The sequence below is a fragment of the Pristis pectinata genome, chromosome 37 (assembly GCF_009764475.1).
Source record: "Pristis pectinata isolate sPriPec2 chromosome 37, sPriPec2.1.pri, whole genome shotgun sequence".
In the NCBI taxonomy this organism is placed as follows: domain Eukaryota; kingdom Metazoa; phylum Chordata; class Chondrichthyes; order Rhinopristiformes; family Pristidae; genus Pristis; species Pristis pectinata.
The window spans coordinates 5411716-5429029 of NC_067440.1; the positions used below are offsets into that span (position 1 = coordinate 5411716).

General features: G+C 43.2%; 1 protein-coding gene across 2 annotated transcripts in view; it reads left to right on the forward strand.

The window, feature by feature from the left end:
- The window catches only part of chd3 (chromodomain helicase DNA binding protein 3), a 95466-nt gene that overhangs the window by 48176 nt on the left and 29976 nt on the right, over positions 1 to 17314 (forward strand). For both annotated transcript variants that reach the window (XM_052044652.1, XM_052044653.1), the window contains 7 exons: positions 569 to 686; positions 773 to 897; positions 3288 to 3519; positions 4768 to 4934; positions 13091 to 13268; positions 15409 to 15495; positions 15995 to 16080. In XM_052044652.1, coding sequence (XP_051900612.1) covers positions 569 to 686; positions 773 to 897; positions 3288 to 3519; positions 4768 to 4934; positions 13091 to 13268; positions 15409 to 15495; positions 15995 to 16080 — 993 coding nt within the window. The remainder of the gene's footprint in view (positions 1 to 568; positions 687 to 772; positions 898 to 3287; positions 3520 to 4767; positions 4935 to 13090; positions 13269 to 15408; positions 15496 to 15994; positions 16081 to 17314) is intronic.

Below are 17314 nucleotides of genomic sequence, written 5' to 3' on the forward strand. Positions count from 1 at the left end.
GTGGCAAAGTAGATTGAAGGGCTAAATGGCAGACTCCAGCTGTGTTCAATAGTCAAGTCAAGTTTATTGTCATGTGCACAAGTTCGGTGAGGTTCCTTGATGATAGATGCCGCCTTCTTGAGGCAGCGCCTCCTGTAAATGCTGTCAATGGTGGGGAGGGCTGTGCCCACAAATTTCTACAGCCTCTTGCAATCCAGTGCATTAGGATTTTGTACCAGGTCGTGATGCAACCAGTCAGGATAATTTCAACAGTGCATCTGTAAAAGTTTGTTAGAATATTTGATGACATGCCAAATCTCATTAAGCTTCTAAGAAAATAGAAGTGCTGGTGTGCTGCCTTTTGTGATTGTAGCAGTGTGCTGAGCTCAGGATGGTTAATCTGAGGCTGATGCCCAGGAATTTGAAGCTGCTGACCTCTGATCCACCAATGAGAACCAGTATGTGGTCTGACTTCCCCATTCTGAAGTCAACGATTAGCTCCTTGGTTTTATTGATGTTGCCCCTTAACATTCTCCTTCCTAGTTCGAGGTGCTTCCACAGCCTGTAAGCTGCATTTTCCTTCTTGCAGATGACTAAAATGTTGGACTTACTGGAAGACTTCCTGGACTATGAGGGCTACAAGTATGAAAGGATTGATGGGAGTGTCACTGGTGGAATGAGACAGGATGCCATTGATCGATTCAATGGTAAGTGCTATAGGAGCCAACTGTTTTTCAGGTAGGGTATCTGTCTTTTGACCACTCTAATGTTTGTTCTAATTCTCCATTCTCAGCACCAGGTGCTGTACAGTTTTGCTTCTTGCTGTCGACCAGAGCCGGGGGTCTTGGCATTAACTTGGCCACTGCAGACACAGTTATCATCTTTGACTCAGACTGGAACCCCCACAACGATATCCAGGTACAGAACAGGAGACAGTAATGTGGTGGTATTATCTCAGTATAGCTCTGTCATTGGCATCTAACCACAAGTCTTGGTGTACAAATCTTATTGGTAAAAATCTGGATCATTACCCAGATTGGATTTATAAGCACACTTTCAACTGTCAGCAATGATCAGATGTGTTGCTAGCAGTGTTATCAAGTGGGGTGTACTGCTCATTGATGTTCCTTTTGGGTTCTGACAGAACCACTTGGCTCTAGGTTTAATTACAGCCTTGGACCAGATGAGGACTCAGGACAATTGAGTTCCAGAGGTGAGGTGAGAGTGCCTGTTCCGGGCATAGTTTAATGTTGACCATGTGTGCTGTCAAGGAGACTGCAGATACTGCAATCTGGAGCAACAAACAATCTATTGGAGGAACTCAGCAGGTCGACCAGCATTTGTGGAAGGAAAGGAATTGTCGATGTCAAATTTGTCAATGTTCATAATTCCTTTCTTCCCACAGATGCTGCTCAACCCATTGAGTTCCTCCAGTAGATTGTTAGTTGCTGTGGTGTCAAGGAGCCTGGTGATATCTGAAATAGTGGGACTTGGGGAAAGCTCTCCATCTTGGCCCTGGGGCATTCCTCAGCAGTGTCCTAGACTCAACCATTTTAAGCTCTATTGTAAACCCCGAAATAGGGACTTCTAATTGCACATTGTTTTTGCAGAGGATGGTGAATCTCTGGAATTCCCTACCCTGGAGGTTTGTAGAGAATAGCTCACACTTAAGAAGTATATACATCTTTGAATGATGAGGGAACTGTGGACAATGAGGAACTGACACAAGAAAAGCTGAGGCCTGGGACTGATCAGCCATGATCACATTGAATGGCTGGGCAGGCTTGAGGGGTCAAGTGGCCTACTCCTGTTCTTATGTTCTTATGTTTTGTTGCTTTGGAAGCTTCAGAGGTAGTGAAATAAAAACAGAAAATTCTGGAAGTATTCAGTATGATTTAAAGAGTCAGAGTGATACAGCAGAGAACCGGGCCTTACAGAGATTGTAAAAAGATTGGTGTACAATCTTTGGACAATCTTTTACACAGATTCGTGGGTGCCTGGAATGCGCTGCCTGGGGTGATGGTGGAGGCAAAACGATAGGGGCATTCAAGAAGGTCTTAGATAGGCACATCAATGTGAGGAAAATGGTAGGATATGGACATTGTCTAAGCAGAAGAGATTAGTTTAGTTGGGCATTTTATTACTAATGTAATTGGATTGGCACAACAGTGTGGGCCGAAGAGCCTGTTCCTGTGCTGTGCTGTACTGTACTGTTCTATGCTCCGTGTACCCATCTATACTTATCATTTACCAGCACTTGGTCCGTAGCCTTCTCTGCCTGGCGATTCAAGTGCTCGTCCAGATACTTAAACGTTGTAGGAGTACCTACCTCAAACTGTGTGTTTCAGATTGCAGCCAGTCTCTGGGTGGAAAAAAATTCCTCCGATCTTCTTAAACCTTACTCCTCACGTGGTTTTTAATGTCTCCATTATGGGGTAATGTTTTCCACTAATTATCCTCTCTATGCCTCTCATAATTTTGCATACCTCTATCCAGTCAGTCTCCCTCCCTCCCTTCCCCCAAGTCACCTCTATTCTATGGGAAATAAGCTGAGCCTATCCATTCTGTCCTCTTAATTGAAACAATCTTTCCCAGGCAACGTCCTGGTGAATTTCCTCTTCACCCTCCGGTGCAGTCACGTCCTTCCTGTGGCATGGTAACCAGAACCTCACACAGGACTCTAGCAGTGGCCAAATAAAAGTTTTATAAAGTGACCTCCATGCTCTTATATTGTGTGCCCTGGCTAATGAAGGCAAGTATCCCATATAGCTTCTTCACTGACTAATAGTGTAGTGTGCTCCAACCTTTAGGTATGTTTATACCTTCGTTCCTCAATACTCCTTAGGGCCATACCATTCATTGTAAATGCCAAATCCTAATGACACCTCCCAAAATGTATTACCGTGCATTTTTTGGGATTGAATTCCATCTGACATTGCTTGCTCAACTTTCCAGCTGGTGAATTTCATCTGTAGCCTAAGACTATTAACACCAATATGTCAGGAGAGAGGAGGGGTTTACGTTTCAAGTCATTGATCTTTCATTATACCGTATCTTGATTACTCTTTTTGTTTATCCCCATCCAACTGCCCTCCCTCGAAGTTGTGACAGTTATAAGACAGATTTTTGTTTAGGATTAAGGACATGGAGCAAAACCACTTAAATAAGATGTAGCTCAACCACAATTTAATTAAGTAGGAATGCAGGGCTGATAGTTTTATGGCCTCCTAATAACGAACTTTAAAGGCTGCTGTCAATCTGTCCAGCGCTGTCTCTGCCTCCTGAATTTGGTGCTCTTTGTTCTTCAGGCCTTCAGCAGAGCTCACCGCATTGGCCAGGCAAACAAAGTGATGATCTATCGCTTTGTCACTCGAGCTTCTGTGGAGGAAAGAATAACGCAAGTGGCCAAGAGGAAGATGATGCTCACTCACCTAGTGGTCCGGCCTGGTCTGGGCTCCAAGACTGGGAGCATGAGCAAGCAGGAGCTGGATGATATCCTCAAGTTCGGCACGGAGGAGCTCTTTAAAGGAGACATTGAAGGTAAGCTCTCGAAGAAAAATCAGCCATTAGACAGAGAAGTGGAAATGGCCAGTGGGAAAGGGAGGAGCTGTTCTTTTATTGATTTTCACAGGAATAGAATTTGGAATGGGTTGTTGAATCAAATTTGTGCAGAACATTTCAAAGTACATTTGGTTTCCATGTGGCACAGAAAGTACCTGCAAGAAGAATGTGGAAAATAAAATTTCCAAAGACAGTACAACTGTCAGAAAAAGTTGAAGTTGGGTCAAAAAAGCATCCTGAGGGTTTGCAATTGCGGCTTGTAAACTGAAGGGCTTGGTAAGTTAAACATAGGAAAGTTCTTTCCACCTGTGAGGAAACTCAAAACTAAAGATTCAAAATATAAGTTGTTAGCTAATGTATCCAGGAGGCAATTCAGGAGAAACTTTTCTATCCAGGGAATAATGAAGTGGTTAGATGTAAGTAACGGGTGCACCTGAGGGAGAAAGGATTGGAAATTTCTAAAGGTGGGATTAGAAAACTTTGGGGTGAGGAGCCTTGTCTACAGTGTGGAACAGTCAAGTGATGAGAATGTGGAGAGAATAAAATATGGGATTAATGTAGGATTGGTGTAAAATGAGTAGCTGATGGTCAGTTGTGACTCAGTGCACTGAAGGGCCTATTTCCCTGCTGTATTTCTCTTTGACTCCATGACTTTTGTACTGGGACACCAAACCTCTGAGACAAAATCTACTTCCAGTGTCAAGTAGGGATTGAACTTCGTGTTATTTGTTCACAGGATGTGGGTGTTGCTGGCAAGACCTGTGTTTATTGTCCTCAGCTAGTTGCCCATTTTATGGGGAAGTCAAGAATGACCATTGATTGGTCTAGTGTTACGTTTAGTCCAGTTTCTACCCTTAAAGGGCATTAATGGTGCAGTTGGGTTTTTAACTACAGTCTTGTAGTTTCATAGCTGCTGTTACTGATGCTAACCTTTTAGTCCAAATTTATTTACTTACTTGGATTTTAATTTGCCAGCTGTTTTAATGGGATCCAAACTTTTGCCTCTGGACCAACAGTTCAAATGTCTTGATAGTGGTCCAGTAACTTTACTATATGACTGTAGTCCAGGCACCTCTTGATGGAATAGAGAAGTGAAGGAACCTGAGAGCCAATTATACCCTCATAAACTACTTCCATGTTGCCCCATGTGCAATGATGTTGCAGTTTTGTGAATGAGTGTGTGAAGCCTGAAGTGGTTTTCACCTTTTCTTTCCAATGTGTTTTTAGGTGATAACCGAGACGAAGACAGTAGTGTCATTCACTACGACGGGGCTGCCATTGACCGACTACTGGATAGGAACCAAGATGCCACAGAGGACACCGATATCCAAAGCATGAATGAGTACCTGACCTCCTTCAAGGTGGCTCAGTATGTTGTGCGCGAGGAGGACAAGGTAAGAGTGGCTGATGGAATAAGGAGTCAGATTCAGAAAGAAAGAGAAATGTATAATCTAAAATTGCATATTTCTGACTGTATCAGCAGTATTGCTTCATGGCGGGGTGATACTCCTTTGTTTACCCATGTAAGAGTTAAATGCCTCAGTTTTTTTTTACACCATCCATACAACTAAAATACATTTTTTAATATATTAGATAAGAAAGCATGAATGGCATTTTATTCAACAAAACAAGATTCTAGCATATTTTCATTTTATTTCAGATTTCCAGCATCTGAAAGTTTTGTTTTTCCACTTACTAATATATGGAGATATAGTTGGCTAGAGAACACTGGGGAAAGATTTTAAAGGTTAAGATGGTAGATCAGCAGTGGAAAGAATTTAAGGAAGTATTTCGTAAATCTCAACTCAGGTATATGGTCATTGACAAAGAAAACCTTAACAAGAATATGCATTATCTGTGGCTAACTAAGGGAGTTATAGTTGAAATTAAACTGAACAAAAAGGCATACAGTGATGCAGAGATTAGCAGTAGGCTAGAGGATTGGTAAATGTTTAGAAACCAACAAAGAATGACTAAAAAAAATTTAAGCTGGAGAAGGTAGTCATGGGGGACAGGGAGAGTACAGGAAGTGGTATCAAGGCCGATTGGATCAGCCGTGATCTAGTTGAATGGTGGAGCAGTCTCACAGGACTAGTGGCCGCCTCCTGCTCCTGTTTCCTCATCCTCACTTCAGGCCATATTTTCCCAACCTCCCCCATGTTGCTGGTTTTGAGCTTGTGCTTTCCACTGTTTATCACCACGATCCCCAACCCCAGTGTCTTTGCCAAACTCTTCCCCCCTTTCAATGGGAAATTACCTTAAATCTCCCTCTGTGGAGGCATTGATGTTCTAATCCCCTTAATATATTACAGTATCTTAAAATACCTTGTATCCTTCCCTCAAATACAAGTCACTTTTCCTCTTGCCACCGCCACCCCCTCCTCTGTCCTTTCTGCTTTCCATCCTTGCCGTTCTCTTCACTGCTACCTCCAGGCTTCCAAACCCTTCAGCACCATCACTCTTCGGCTTTACCTCCCCCACCTCCTTTCAATAGGAAATCCTTATACATTCCTGTTGCCAGGTATTTTAGGATATTGTAGTGTTCCAAGACAATGTCCAGCTTACGGCTTTTTCTAATTAACTCATTAATGCAGCAATAAAACCCAATCCATAAAAAGCAGTCCACCTAAAATGTCATTTAAAATCCTTGTAGAAGTTGCACATAGCTTGGCTGCTTATGTTGGCTCCAGCCCACGTTTTGGTCCCCAAGCAACCCCAATGTATTTTTACATTTATGAAATGGATAGGTGTAGCATATCATTTTGATGTGTTTATAATGTTTCTAAATAAGCCTGTTCAACTCTAGGGTTAGTTGCTGTCACTTGTGCAGCATTTTTAATGTCTTAAGTTATTTCTAACACTCTGACATCACAGAACCATAGAACACTACAGCACAGTGTTCGGCCCTACTAGTCTCATTCCGCTAGTCCCATTGACCTGCACCCAGTCCATAACCCTCCAGACCTCTCCCATCCATGTATCTATCTAATTTATTCTTAAAACTTAAGAGTGAGCCCGAATTTACCACATCAGATGGCAGCCTGTTCCACACTCCCACCACTCTCTGAGTGAAGAAGTTCCCTCTAATGTTCCCCCTAAACCTTTCCCCTTTCACCCTAAAGCCATGTCCTCTCGTACTTATCTCTCCTATTCTAGGTGGAAAGAGTCTGCTCGCATTCACTCTGTTTATACCCCTCATAATTTTGTAAACCTCTATCAAATCTCCCCTCATTCTTCTAAGCTTCAAGGAATAAAGTCCTAACCTGTTCAATCTTTCCCTGTAATTCAACTCCTGAAGACCCAGCAACATCCTAGTAAATCTTCTCTGCACTCTTTCAATCTTACTGATATCCTTAGATGACCAGAACTGCACACAATACTCCAAATTTGGCCTCACCAATGTCTTAAACAACCTCACCATAACATCTCAACTCCTATACTCAATACTTTGATTTATGAATGCCAGGATGCCAAAAGCCTTCTTTACAACCCTGTCTACCTGTGACTACAGCTCACAACTTTTAGGGCCTTATCTCTTCCCAATACATGCATGACACAGTTGTACCCAGCTTCCTGATTTCGGCAGGGATATATGTGGAATTTACATCACTAAGTAGGAGATGGTTCTGCCAGAAGTGTCTGTGTGATGTTTATGCTGCTCACTGTTCTTGCTTTTTCCTCAGCGTAACTATACCTTTCCTCCTCTAGAACTCGTAAAGGTGTTTATGCTGGCTAAAGGTGTTTATGTTTGTGTCACTCTGGATGTACATTTTCCTGAATTTCTTCCCAGGTTAGCTTTTATTTATGGATAATGCAGCAGGTCAGGCAGCGTCTGTAGAAAGAGAAGCATTTAACATTTCAGGTTGGGGGCACTTCATTAGATCAGTATTTTTGTTTTTGATTTCCAGCATTTGTCTTTTTTTATGTTCATTAGCTCTTACTTGTGAAGGTTCGGATCTTCCTGCAAGAAAGTATCTTTTGTGTCATCCCTGTAGGGTTTCGTCATCATATTGAAGAGCCTCTATCAGGTCACATCTTGGGCTTTTCTTCTAGGATAGAGTTCCCTAGCCTGTTCAATATTTCCGGTGGTTATGGGCTCTTTGTCCTGGTATTATTTTTGTAAATATTTATTGAAGTTTGGTTGTATATCTTTTCCATATTGTGGAGACCAATCTCTGCTCCCAAGTATGGTCCAGTGGAGGTTCTAAGCAATTATAAACATGATTTGGATGTTCACTGATGAGTGAGCTGCCTGATCTTGATCACAAGACAAGGGAGCAGAAGTAAGCCATTCAGCCCATCGAGTCTGCTCCAAAGAAAAGGGGAGAAAGAAATGGGGGGGGGGGGGGGGGGGAGTCTGCTCCATGAGCAAAAAAAACTATTCTAACCCCAGTTTCCGGCCTTATCCCCATATCCCTTGATACCTTGACTAATTAGATATCTATCTGTCTCCTCCTTAAATGCCTCCAATGATCTGGCCTCCACTGCTGTACGTGGCAAGGAATTCCATAAATTCACTACCCTCTGGCTAAAGAAATTTCTCCCCATCTCTGTTTTAAACCTGTACCCTCTAATTCTAAGATTGTGCCCTCTGGTCCTGGACTCACCCACCAAAGGAAACAGCTTGGCCACATCTACTCTGTCCGGTCCTATCAACATTTTGACCATAGAACCATACAGCACAAAACAGGCCCTTCGGCCCACCATGTTGTGCCATCCATCAAACCACCCTCACACTATCTAACCCTTTCCTCCCGCATACCCCTCTATCTCACATTCCTCCATGTGCCTATTGAACAAACTCTTGAACCTGTCCAATGTATCTCCCTCCACCACCACCCCAGGCAGTGCATTCCATGCACCAACCACTCTCTGGGTGAAAAACCTCCCCCTGACATCTCCCCTGAACCTCCCACCCATAACCTTAAAGCCATGCCCTCTCGTCTTGAGCATTGGTGCCCTGGGAAGGAGGTGCTGGCTGTCTACTCTATCTATTCCTCTCAATATTTTATATACCTCTATCATGTCTCCTCTTGTCCTCCTCCTTTCCAGCGAATAAAGCCCTAGCACCTTAAGCCTCTCCTCATATTCCATATGTTCTAATCCAGGCAGCATCCTGGTAAATCTCCTCTGCACCCTCTCCAACGCCTCCACATCCTTCCTATACTGCGGTGACCAAAACTGAACACAGTACTCTAAGTGTGGTCTAACTAGAGTTTTGTAAAGCTGCATCATCACTTCGCGGCTCTTAAACTCAATCCCATGATTTATGAAAGTTAACATCCCATAGGCCTTCTTAACTGCTCTATCCACCTGTGAGGCAACTTTCAGTGAACTGTGAATGTGAACCCCCAGATCCTTCTGCTCCTCTACACGGCCAAGTACCTTGCCGTTTACCCTGTACTCTGCCCTGGAGTTTGTCCTTCCAAAGTGTATCACCTCACACTTCTCCGGATTGAACTCCATCTGCCACTTGTCAGCCCAGCACTGCATCCTATCAATATCCCTCTGTAAGTTCCGACAGCCCTCCACACTATCCACAACACCGCCAATCTTAGTGTCGTCCGCAAACTTACTAACCCAGCCTTCCACCGCCTCATCTAAGTCATCTATAAATGTCACAAAAAGTAGAGGTCCCAGAACCGATCCCTGTGGGACACCACTAGTCACTGCCCTCCAATCCGAGGGCACTCCTTCCACCACAACCCTCTGCTTTCTACAGGCAAGCCAATACCTAATCCACACAGCCAAGCTTCCCTGGATCCCTTGGCCTCTGACCTTCTGAAGAAGCCTACCATGAGGAACCTTATCAATCGCCTTACTAAAATCCATGTAGACCACATCCACCGCACTACCCTCATCAATCTTGCTCATCACCTCCTCAAAGAACTCTATCAGACTTGTGAGGCAAGATCTTCCCTTCACAAATCCATGCTGGCTGTCCCTAATCAGTCCATGATTCTCCAGGTGTTCATAGATCCTATCCCTTAGAATCCTTTCTAACAGCTTACCCACCACAGACGTAAGACTCACCGGTCTGTAATTCCCTGGACTTATCCCTACTACCTTTTTTGAACAAGGGGACAACATTCGCCACCCTCCAATCCTCTGGCACCATCCCTGTGGACAACGAGGACTCAAAGATCCTTACCAGCGGTTCAACAATCTCCTCCCTCGCCTCTCGAAGCAACCTGGGGAAAATCCCGTCAGGCCCCAGAGATTTATCTGTCTTGATATTATTTAACAACTTCAACACATCCTCTCTCTTGATATCTACAACCTCGAGAACATTACCCTTACCAGCACTCCCTTCCGTGTCATCAAGACCCCTCTCCTTGGTGAATACCGAAGAGAAGTATTCATTGAGAACTTCTCCCACTTCCGCCGCCTCCAGGCACATTCTCCCACCTTTGTCTTTAATCGGACCTACCTTTACCCTAGCCATCCTCCTACCCTTCACATATGTGAAAAAGGCCTTGGGATTTTCCTTAACCCTACTAGTCAACGCCTTTTCATGTCCCCTTCTAGCTCTCCTCAGCTCTTTCTTAAGTTCCTTCCTCGCTACTCTATATTCCTCACGGGCCCTGTCTGAACCTTGCTGCTTATACCTTATGTATGCTACCTTCTTCTCCCTAACTAGTCGTTCCACCTCTCTCGTCACCCACGGCTCCTTCACCCTGCCATTCCTTCTCTGCCTCACCGGGACATATTTATTCCTAACATCCTGCATAAGATCCCTGAACATCGACCACATCTCCATAGTACATTTCCCTTCAAAAAGGACATCCCACTTTACACTCCCAAGTTCTCTCCTTATAGCCTCATAGTTCGCCCTTCCCCAATTAAATATCTTGTTGTCCTCTCTGCGCCTGTCCCTGTCCCTGTCCGTGACAATTTTAAAGGTTATGGAGCAATGGTCACTGTCCCCCAAATGCTCACCCACCAATAGATCCTTCACCTGTCCCGGTTCATTTTCTAAAACTAGATCTAGCATGACATTCCCTCTAGTTGGCCTGTCAACATACTGCGTCAGGAATCCCTCCTGGACACATTTAACAAATTCCATCCCATCTAAACCTTTAGCACTAAGCAGGTTCCAGTCTATATTTGGGAAGTTGAAGTCTCCCATTATAACAGTGTTTCTATGAGGTCCCCTCTCATTCTTCTGTACTCCACTGAGTACAGTCCAAGAGCCGACAAACGCTCATCATACATAAGCCCTTTCATTCCGGGGATCATCCTTGTAAATCTCCTCTGAACCCTCTCCAACATCAGCACATCCTTCCTAAAGATATGCGGTCCAAAACTGTACACAGTATTCCAAATGAGGCCTCACTAGTGCCCCATAGAACCTCATCAACACTTCCTTACTTTTATACACTATACCTCTCGAAATGAATGCCAACATAACATTCACTTTCCTTACCACCGATCCGACCTGGTGGCTAACCTTTAGGGTATCCTGCACGAGTACCCCCAAGTCCCTTTGTACTTCCGTACTTTGAATTTTCTCCCCTTCTAGATAATAATCTGCCTGTTTATTTCTGTTTCCAAAGTGTACAACTGCACATTTCTCAACATTGAATTTCATCTGCCATTTCCTTGCCCATTCTCCTAAACTATCCAGGTCTCCCTGCAACCTTCCTGTCTCCTCAATACCCTCTACTCCTCCACCTATCTTGGTGTCATCCGCAAACTTAGCCACAAAACCATTTACTCCATCATCCAAATCGTTAATGTACAGAGTAAAAAGAAGCGGCCCCAACACCGATCCCTGCGGAACACCACTAGTAACCGGTAGCCAACCAGAACAGGATCCTTTTATTCTCACCCTTTCCTTTCTGCCAACCAGCCAATGCTCTACCCATTCTGTTATCCTACCTGTAATTCCATGACCTCTCATCTTATTAATCAGGCTCTTGTGCAGCACCTCGTCGAAGGCCTTTTGAAAGTCTAGATACACAACATCTACCACCTCTCCCTTATCCACCCTACCTGAGATTTCTTCAAAAAAAAACTCCAATAGGTTGGTCAGGCAGGATCTTCCCTTCATGAAACCATGTTGGCTTGGACCTATCTTGCCTTGCACCTCTAGGTATTCCATAACCTCATCCTTGAAGGTCGATTCTAATAACTTTCCCACCACCGATGTCAGACTAATAGGTCTGTAATTTCCTTTATACTGTCTCCCACCTTTCTTGGTGGTCACCCAACCTCGGACCAGTGTGGTCACAGACACTTTCTTCGAGGAGCACAGTTCATCAGCAAGTTGCAGTGAAGCCCTGGGTTTCTCTGCATGCAAGTGGCCAGCTGTGCTCCCAGAATAGCTCTGACAACTGGTGAAGTGCCCTCAACTCTCCCCTTCCCATCTCGCTACCTTGGTTCACAAGCTGTCAAAGCCATATAAAGTCAAAAAAATATTGGATGGGGAATCAAATTGAAATTAATAATGTTACTTTTAAAAAAAAATTAGAAAACCCCTAAAAATATTCACACAATTGAAGTGTCTGAATTAAATTGTATAGAACTGTCTACACTCAAAAGTTCTACTGGTCCCTGGGAAATCTGTGCCATCCTGTTGGGCCCTGGTACTGTGCCAGTGGATGTCTTAGTTTCCCAAGGTCAGCACTTACCTGAAGCAGAAGACTGTATTTGACTTTTCACTTTGGAATCTAGAGCTTCCCATATTTACCTTTCATATGCATCAGACTGAGAGAAGAGATCTGATCATAACTCTTCTGTGCAACATCTGTCCCACCATATGTTTTTCAGTCCTCTCTCTCAAGAAGCCTTATGCCATTTCCATTTTATTTAAATAACCTTGTTAATCTCCTGCTATTGCTTCCTAGTTCTACTACTACATTTAGCTTCTCAGTTTACACATTTGCCTATTCCTCCCGCCAAAATGTTTATGTTGGGACTAATTGGCAATTTACACGCTCATTTGGAAAGTTTGTTAATATTGGCTTGTGTTTTGTTGCAGCATCCTTTGGGTTTGGGGAAGTAACTCCCTCCCTCACCAAAATCAGGTTTTAACAGCAATATTTGAAATTATCTTTCTTTGTAATAGTTAATGAGGTAATGCTAACTGTGCATCTGTAACCACTATACTAGGGAGATTTAATGTGTAAATATATCTTTTAATTAGTTTACTGTGGCTATTCTATGTAGTCCATTATTCTTCACAGGAGTCAGTTTTTAGAAATTATCTTAAATCTGCATACAGATGACCCCTGCATTACAGGAGGGGATGTTGTATTCTCAGAAAACCGTCCATATTGTGATTTTCTGTAACACGATCATCTGCGCATGCGCCAAGAACTGTGAACTGAAATTAAATATTGCCACACAAATTTCCATGACAGTGAATTTTCTTCCGTATCGCAGATCTTTGGGTAGTGAGTTATGAATTCCACAAGGGTCGATTTCTGTTACCTGAATGTCCGTAAGGCAGAGTTCGCCTGTACAATTTGTCCCATGCAGATGCCTTGGATTGCCAGTCTCTGGCACAGTATTGCTAATGGAGGCTGCTACTTCTGTGTGCCTGCAGGAAGAGGAGATAGAGAGAGAAATTATCAAACAAGAAGAGAATGTGGATCCTGATTACTGGGAGAAGCTGCTGCGACACCACTACGAGCAGCAACAAGAGGACTTGGCACGGAACCTGGGCAAGGGCAAGCGGGTCCGCAAGCAGGTTAACTACAATGATGCTGCCCAAGAGGACCAAGGTAATTGGCGGCATTGTTTGATTTCACCATCCAGTGGCTACTCTGCACTGAACGTCAGTAGTTGAGGGGACTCCTGAGTCTAGATCATCAGAAGTTAGGAATCCTGAGCTGTATGTAGATAGCTTTGATTCTGTCAGCCAGGAGGCTGGAGCAGAAATCACTTGTAAAATGCAGCCATCCTGCTGCAATTCATATATGGTAATTTTATGACCCAGGAGGAACTTATCATTTGGGCCATTGTGTCTGTCCCCTAATCACTACATCTCTCACATTTTCCTTGCATCCTTTTAAATGTTATTTTTCGAACATTTCTCTTCTTTCCTTCATAAAAGCCATTCTCGATTATAGTCTGGTTTGACGTTTTGTACTCGTTAAAGAAGTTTCCCCATCTCTGTGCTCCTTTGATGTTGATCTTAATGTTTGCCATCTGACTATTTAAATCACTAACTGGTAGAAATAGTTGTTCCCCATTCATTCTTATCAAAGCATCTCATAGAATTCTCAACATCTTCCTGGGATGATTGCTTAACTTTTTTGTTCTCATGTACCCAATCCCAATTTCATGAGTCTTTTCTCACAACTAAAACTTTGGGATCATAGATTCTTTTAGCGCAGGACACAGAGGTTTCTGGGCACTTTTTACCCATCCCAGCTCTTTGAATGAGGTGTCTAGTTAATTATTTTGCTGTCTGCAACCCTTTACATCTCGTATTTATCCAAACCCTTGAGAGACCATTGAAACTGCCTGCACCACTCTTTTGGGCAGTACACACCAAATCATGACAACTTAACGCAATTAAGTAATTTCCTTATTTCCCCTTTTTTTGCCCATTTTCGTATAGTTACTGCACGCTGTTTCATCTTTTGTACTTGCCCTGGCACATCTCTTCTTAACAGCCTTCATCTCTTTCCTGTAGCAAAATCCCTGGCACAAATGACTGATCCTCTTAGCAGAGTGAACTGTGCCATCTCGGTTGTGTTTGGGGAAATAATAGCACATAAGTCACATTCCCAGTTCTCTTCAATCCTGGCACTTTGGGTTTCCCTAATTTTAATTGTCAGCCAGCCCTTTAGGTGCTGAGTCTTTAAAGTCCCTAAATCTCTCTGCCCCTTCAGCACTGTCTCTTCAACATGCTGCCCCTTTGACTGACTGTTTGAAAATCAAAAAACTGCAGATGCTGAAAATCTGAAGTAAACACAAAGGGCTGTAAGTTACTCAACAGGTCATGCAGCATTCTGTGAGGAGTACAGTACAATGGTGACTACACTTAATTGGGTGTAAAAAAAGCTTGTGGGACATCCCGAGGTTACAAAAGTACTTACAAATACAAATTCTATACTTCTGTGCCATTGAGGATCGAATCAAGTATGCACAACAAGTAAGTTGACTTGGCCTGTTCAGTTTTGGTGGCTCCTTCTTGCTGCAGTCAAATGTTCCAGCAAAGCACGGAGCAGTTGTGCAGACTCTGTGTGGGTGACTGATGCTCCAATTGACTTTGCCTTTTGCACCCCATTGTTTCTTTCCTGGGGTGTCGTTTAGCAGATTTGTGAAGGAGAGGGAATCCAGTTTAAGTTGCATGTAGTCTTTTTTCTGTGGTTGGTTTGAATTGAATCACTTATCAAAGTAACTACCCATGCTACATATTATCAATGTTACTCTGATGCAAGGTGAGGGACCCAGCAGGAACCCCTGGATCTGAGTTCTTGATGCACATTACCATTGTCAACAATTGTCGTGCTTGGTTTTTTTGTTTGATGTATGTACCTATCAGGTGGTGCTGCGCTGTGGAGATCTGAGTTCTGTGCTAATTCCTATTCAGCCTTTTGTGCAATCCTAGTAGTATTTTAATTCTGTGCATCACCACATTCAGATGAATTCCTGACCATTCTTGCAAGTGTTTTGGTACAGAAGTGGAATTGAATATATCCAGGCTACCTGATCGACATGTATCCGACCTCCTCAATCTCAGTTCTTGGCTCAAAGGAGCTCTCATGAGCATGATAAACCTAAACTGAGAGAACTAAACAAAAACTGTGAGAGCATAGGGAATCTTGTGTATTGAGAAAAAGAAAGTAACAAATTGAGAAGACAAGTAATAAATAAGGTTTTCTTTTTTTTAATCTTTTTTGTCTGCTGCAGACTGGCAGGATGATGTTTCAGACAACCAATCAGAATATTCAGTAGGCTCGGAGGAAGAGGACGAAGACTTTGATGAAAGGCCTGAAGGTCTCTCTTTACGTTTTGTCCCTCGATTCGGATCAGCAGTTTGTACCTGATTTTATTTTTGTTTGAGGTTCAGCCTATGATAGAGATGGTCAGATGGAATTTTACCATAGAAAGTGAAAACTGTAATAGATTGACTGGGGCTGTATGTGAAGTGTATGGGCAGTTCATGTAATGGGTCTGTATATAGAGAGTGTGGACCCAACATACAGGATTAGGTCCACGCACAGTACCAGTCCTTTGTGCTGCAGTGGCACCATTTGTGGTTAGTGCGTGCCCTTCACGTGACTGCAAATGTTGCAGTTTGACCACGTGGACCCCACATGCTGGGTGAGGATTATGTAGAGAGTATGAACCCTATGTGGACTATATATAGAGACTGGTGACCCTATGCTTTGGAGACTGTGTATAGCTTGAACTTGCACTACTTGCTAATTGAGACACACAAAAGCTGGCAATATAAAGGTCTTCCTGTAAATATTTTCCTTTTTATACCTTTAAGGTCGCCGACAATCCAAGCGTCAGCTCCGAGGCGAGAAGGACAAACCGCTTCCACCATTGCTGGCTCGAGTGGGTGGGAACATTGAGGTAACATGATCGGTAGAGAACAAGTACTGAGCTGTGGGAGACAATTCCCTTGCCCTCAGCCAGTTTGATTGCCTTTCTATTATACCTGAAAGTAGTCAGCATAGATACAGTACACCAGATGACAGCCACTTGTGTTAAAAGTTTTAGTTATCTTGCATTGCATAGTGAACAGGTTAGGGTAGTCAGGGTAATAGGAAAGCAGTGTCCTTTTGTTCCCAAGTTTACCTTGGATGTGAACTAGCTTTCCCTCTGTTTGCATTATATGTAGTAACTTCATTAATAGTACAAAGGATGGTTGCTGCTTTGTTAATAGAATATCAGTAGTTCACTAATCAGTTCTGGCTGGGCTACTTTAGGCAGAACATTGTTGTACGTGCAAGTTTCTGTGTCATTTTACAGTGTCAGTGATTGGGGGGTAAGTGTGAAAGTGATTTTAAAGAAAGTATGACTTGAGAAAGTCATAAGGACCTTGAGTGTCCTTTATATCGCCTTGTCACAGGAGGTAGAATGTTTGTAACTAATATGGCTAGTCTGCACCAAAGAAATGTCTCAGCATTTTCCCTTGGATTCTGATAAGCAGAACAATTAAATTCTGTGCATGTTTACCTAATAACATTGTATATTGAATCTCGAAAAGCTTCACCTGAGAGGCCAAAGTCCATTGCACATAGGAACACATGCTCAATATGTCATACTGTGTATGGGTGAATCTTTTATGAGCCATGCTATGAGAGTTGTGTCAGCATTTCTAAGGCTTCCATTTCCATCACTGGACCATAGATGGTGTGAAAGGGAAGCAAATTGGAACTGTGCCTGGAGTACTATAGTGCCAGTGGTAATATTTTAAGCACTAGATGAGTGTGAGGGAAGGAAAATGGTGAGTGGGTGGTTGAGTAAGAGAGAAGGAGGGAGATGGATAGATGATTAATATAAGGTCCTCCTTGAATTGGTTGCCAAGTGATGATAGCCTTACTCATGAGAATTAGTCACTGACTGACTGTTGAACTGTCTTGATTTCCTAGACGAGGTCTTGAGCCCTGGCCCCTTCTCTCATACCAGACAAACATTAAAACTGTGAGTGAATTCCCCAAGCAGATTAAAGTGCATCTGTCTTGAAATACACCACAGCACAATCGTGGCAGAGCGAGAGTGGAAAGTGAAATGGGACTGTCAGTGACTATTTAATGACCACCTTTGGCTTTACTGATGGCAGAATCCTGGTCTTGGCTCTTTA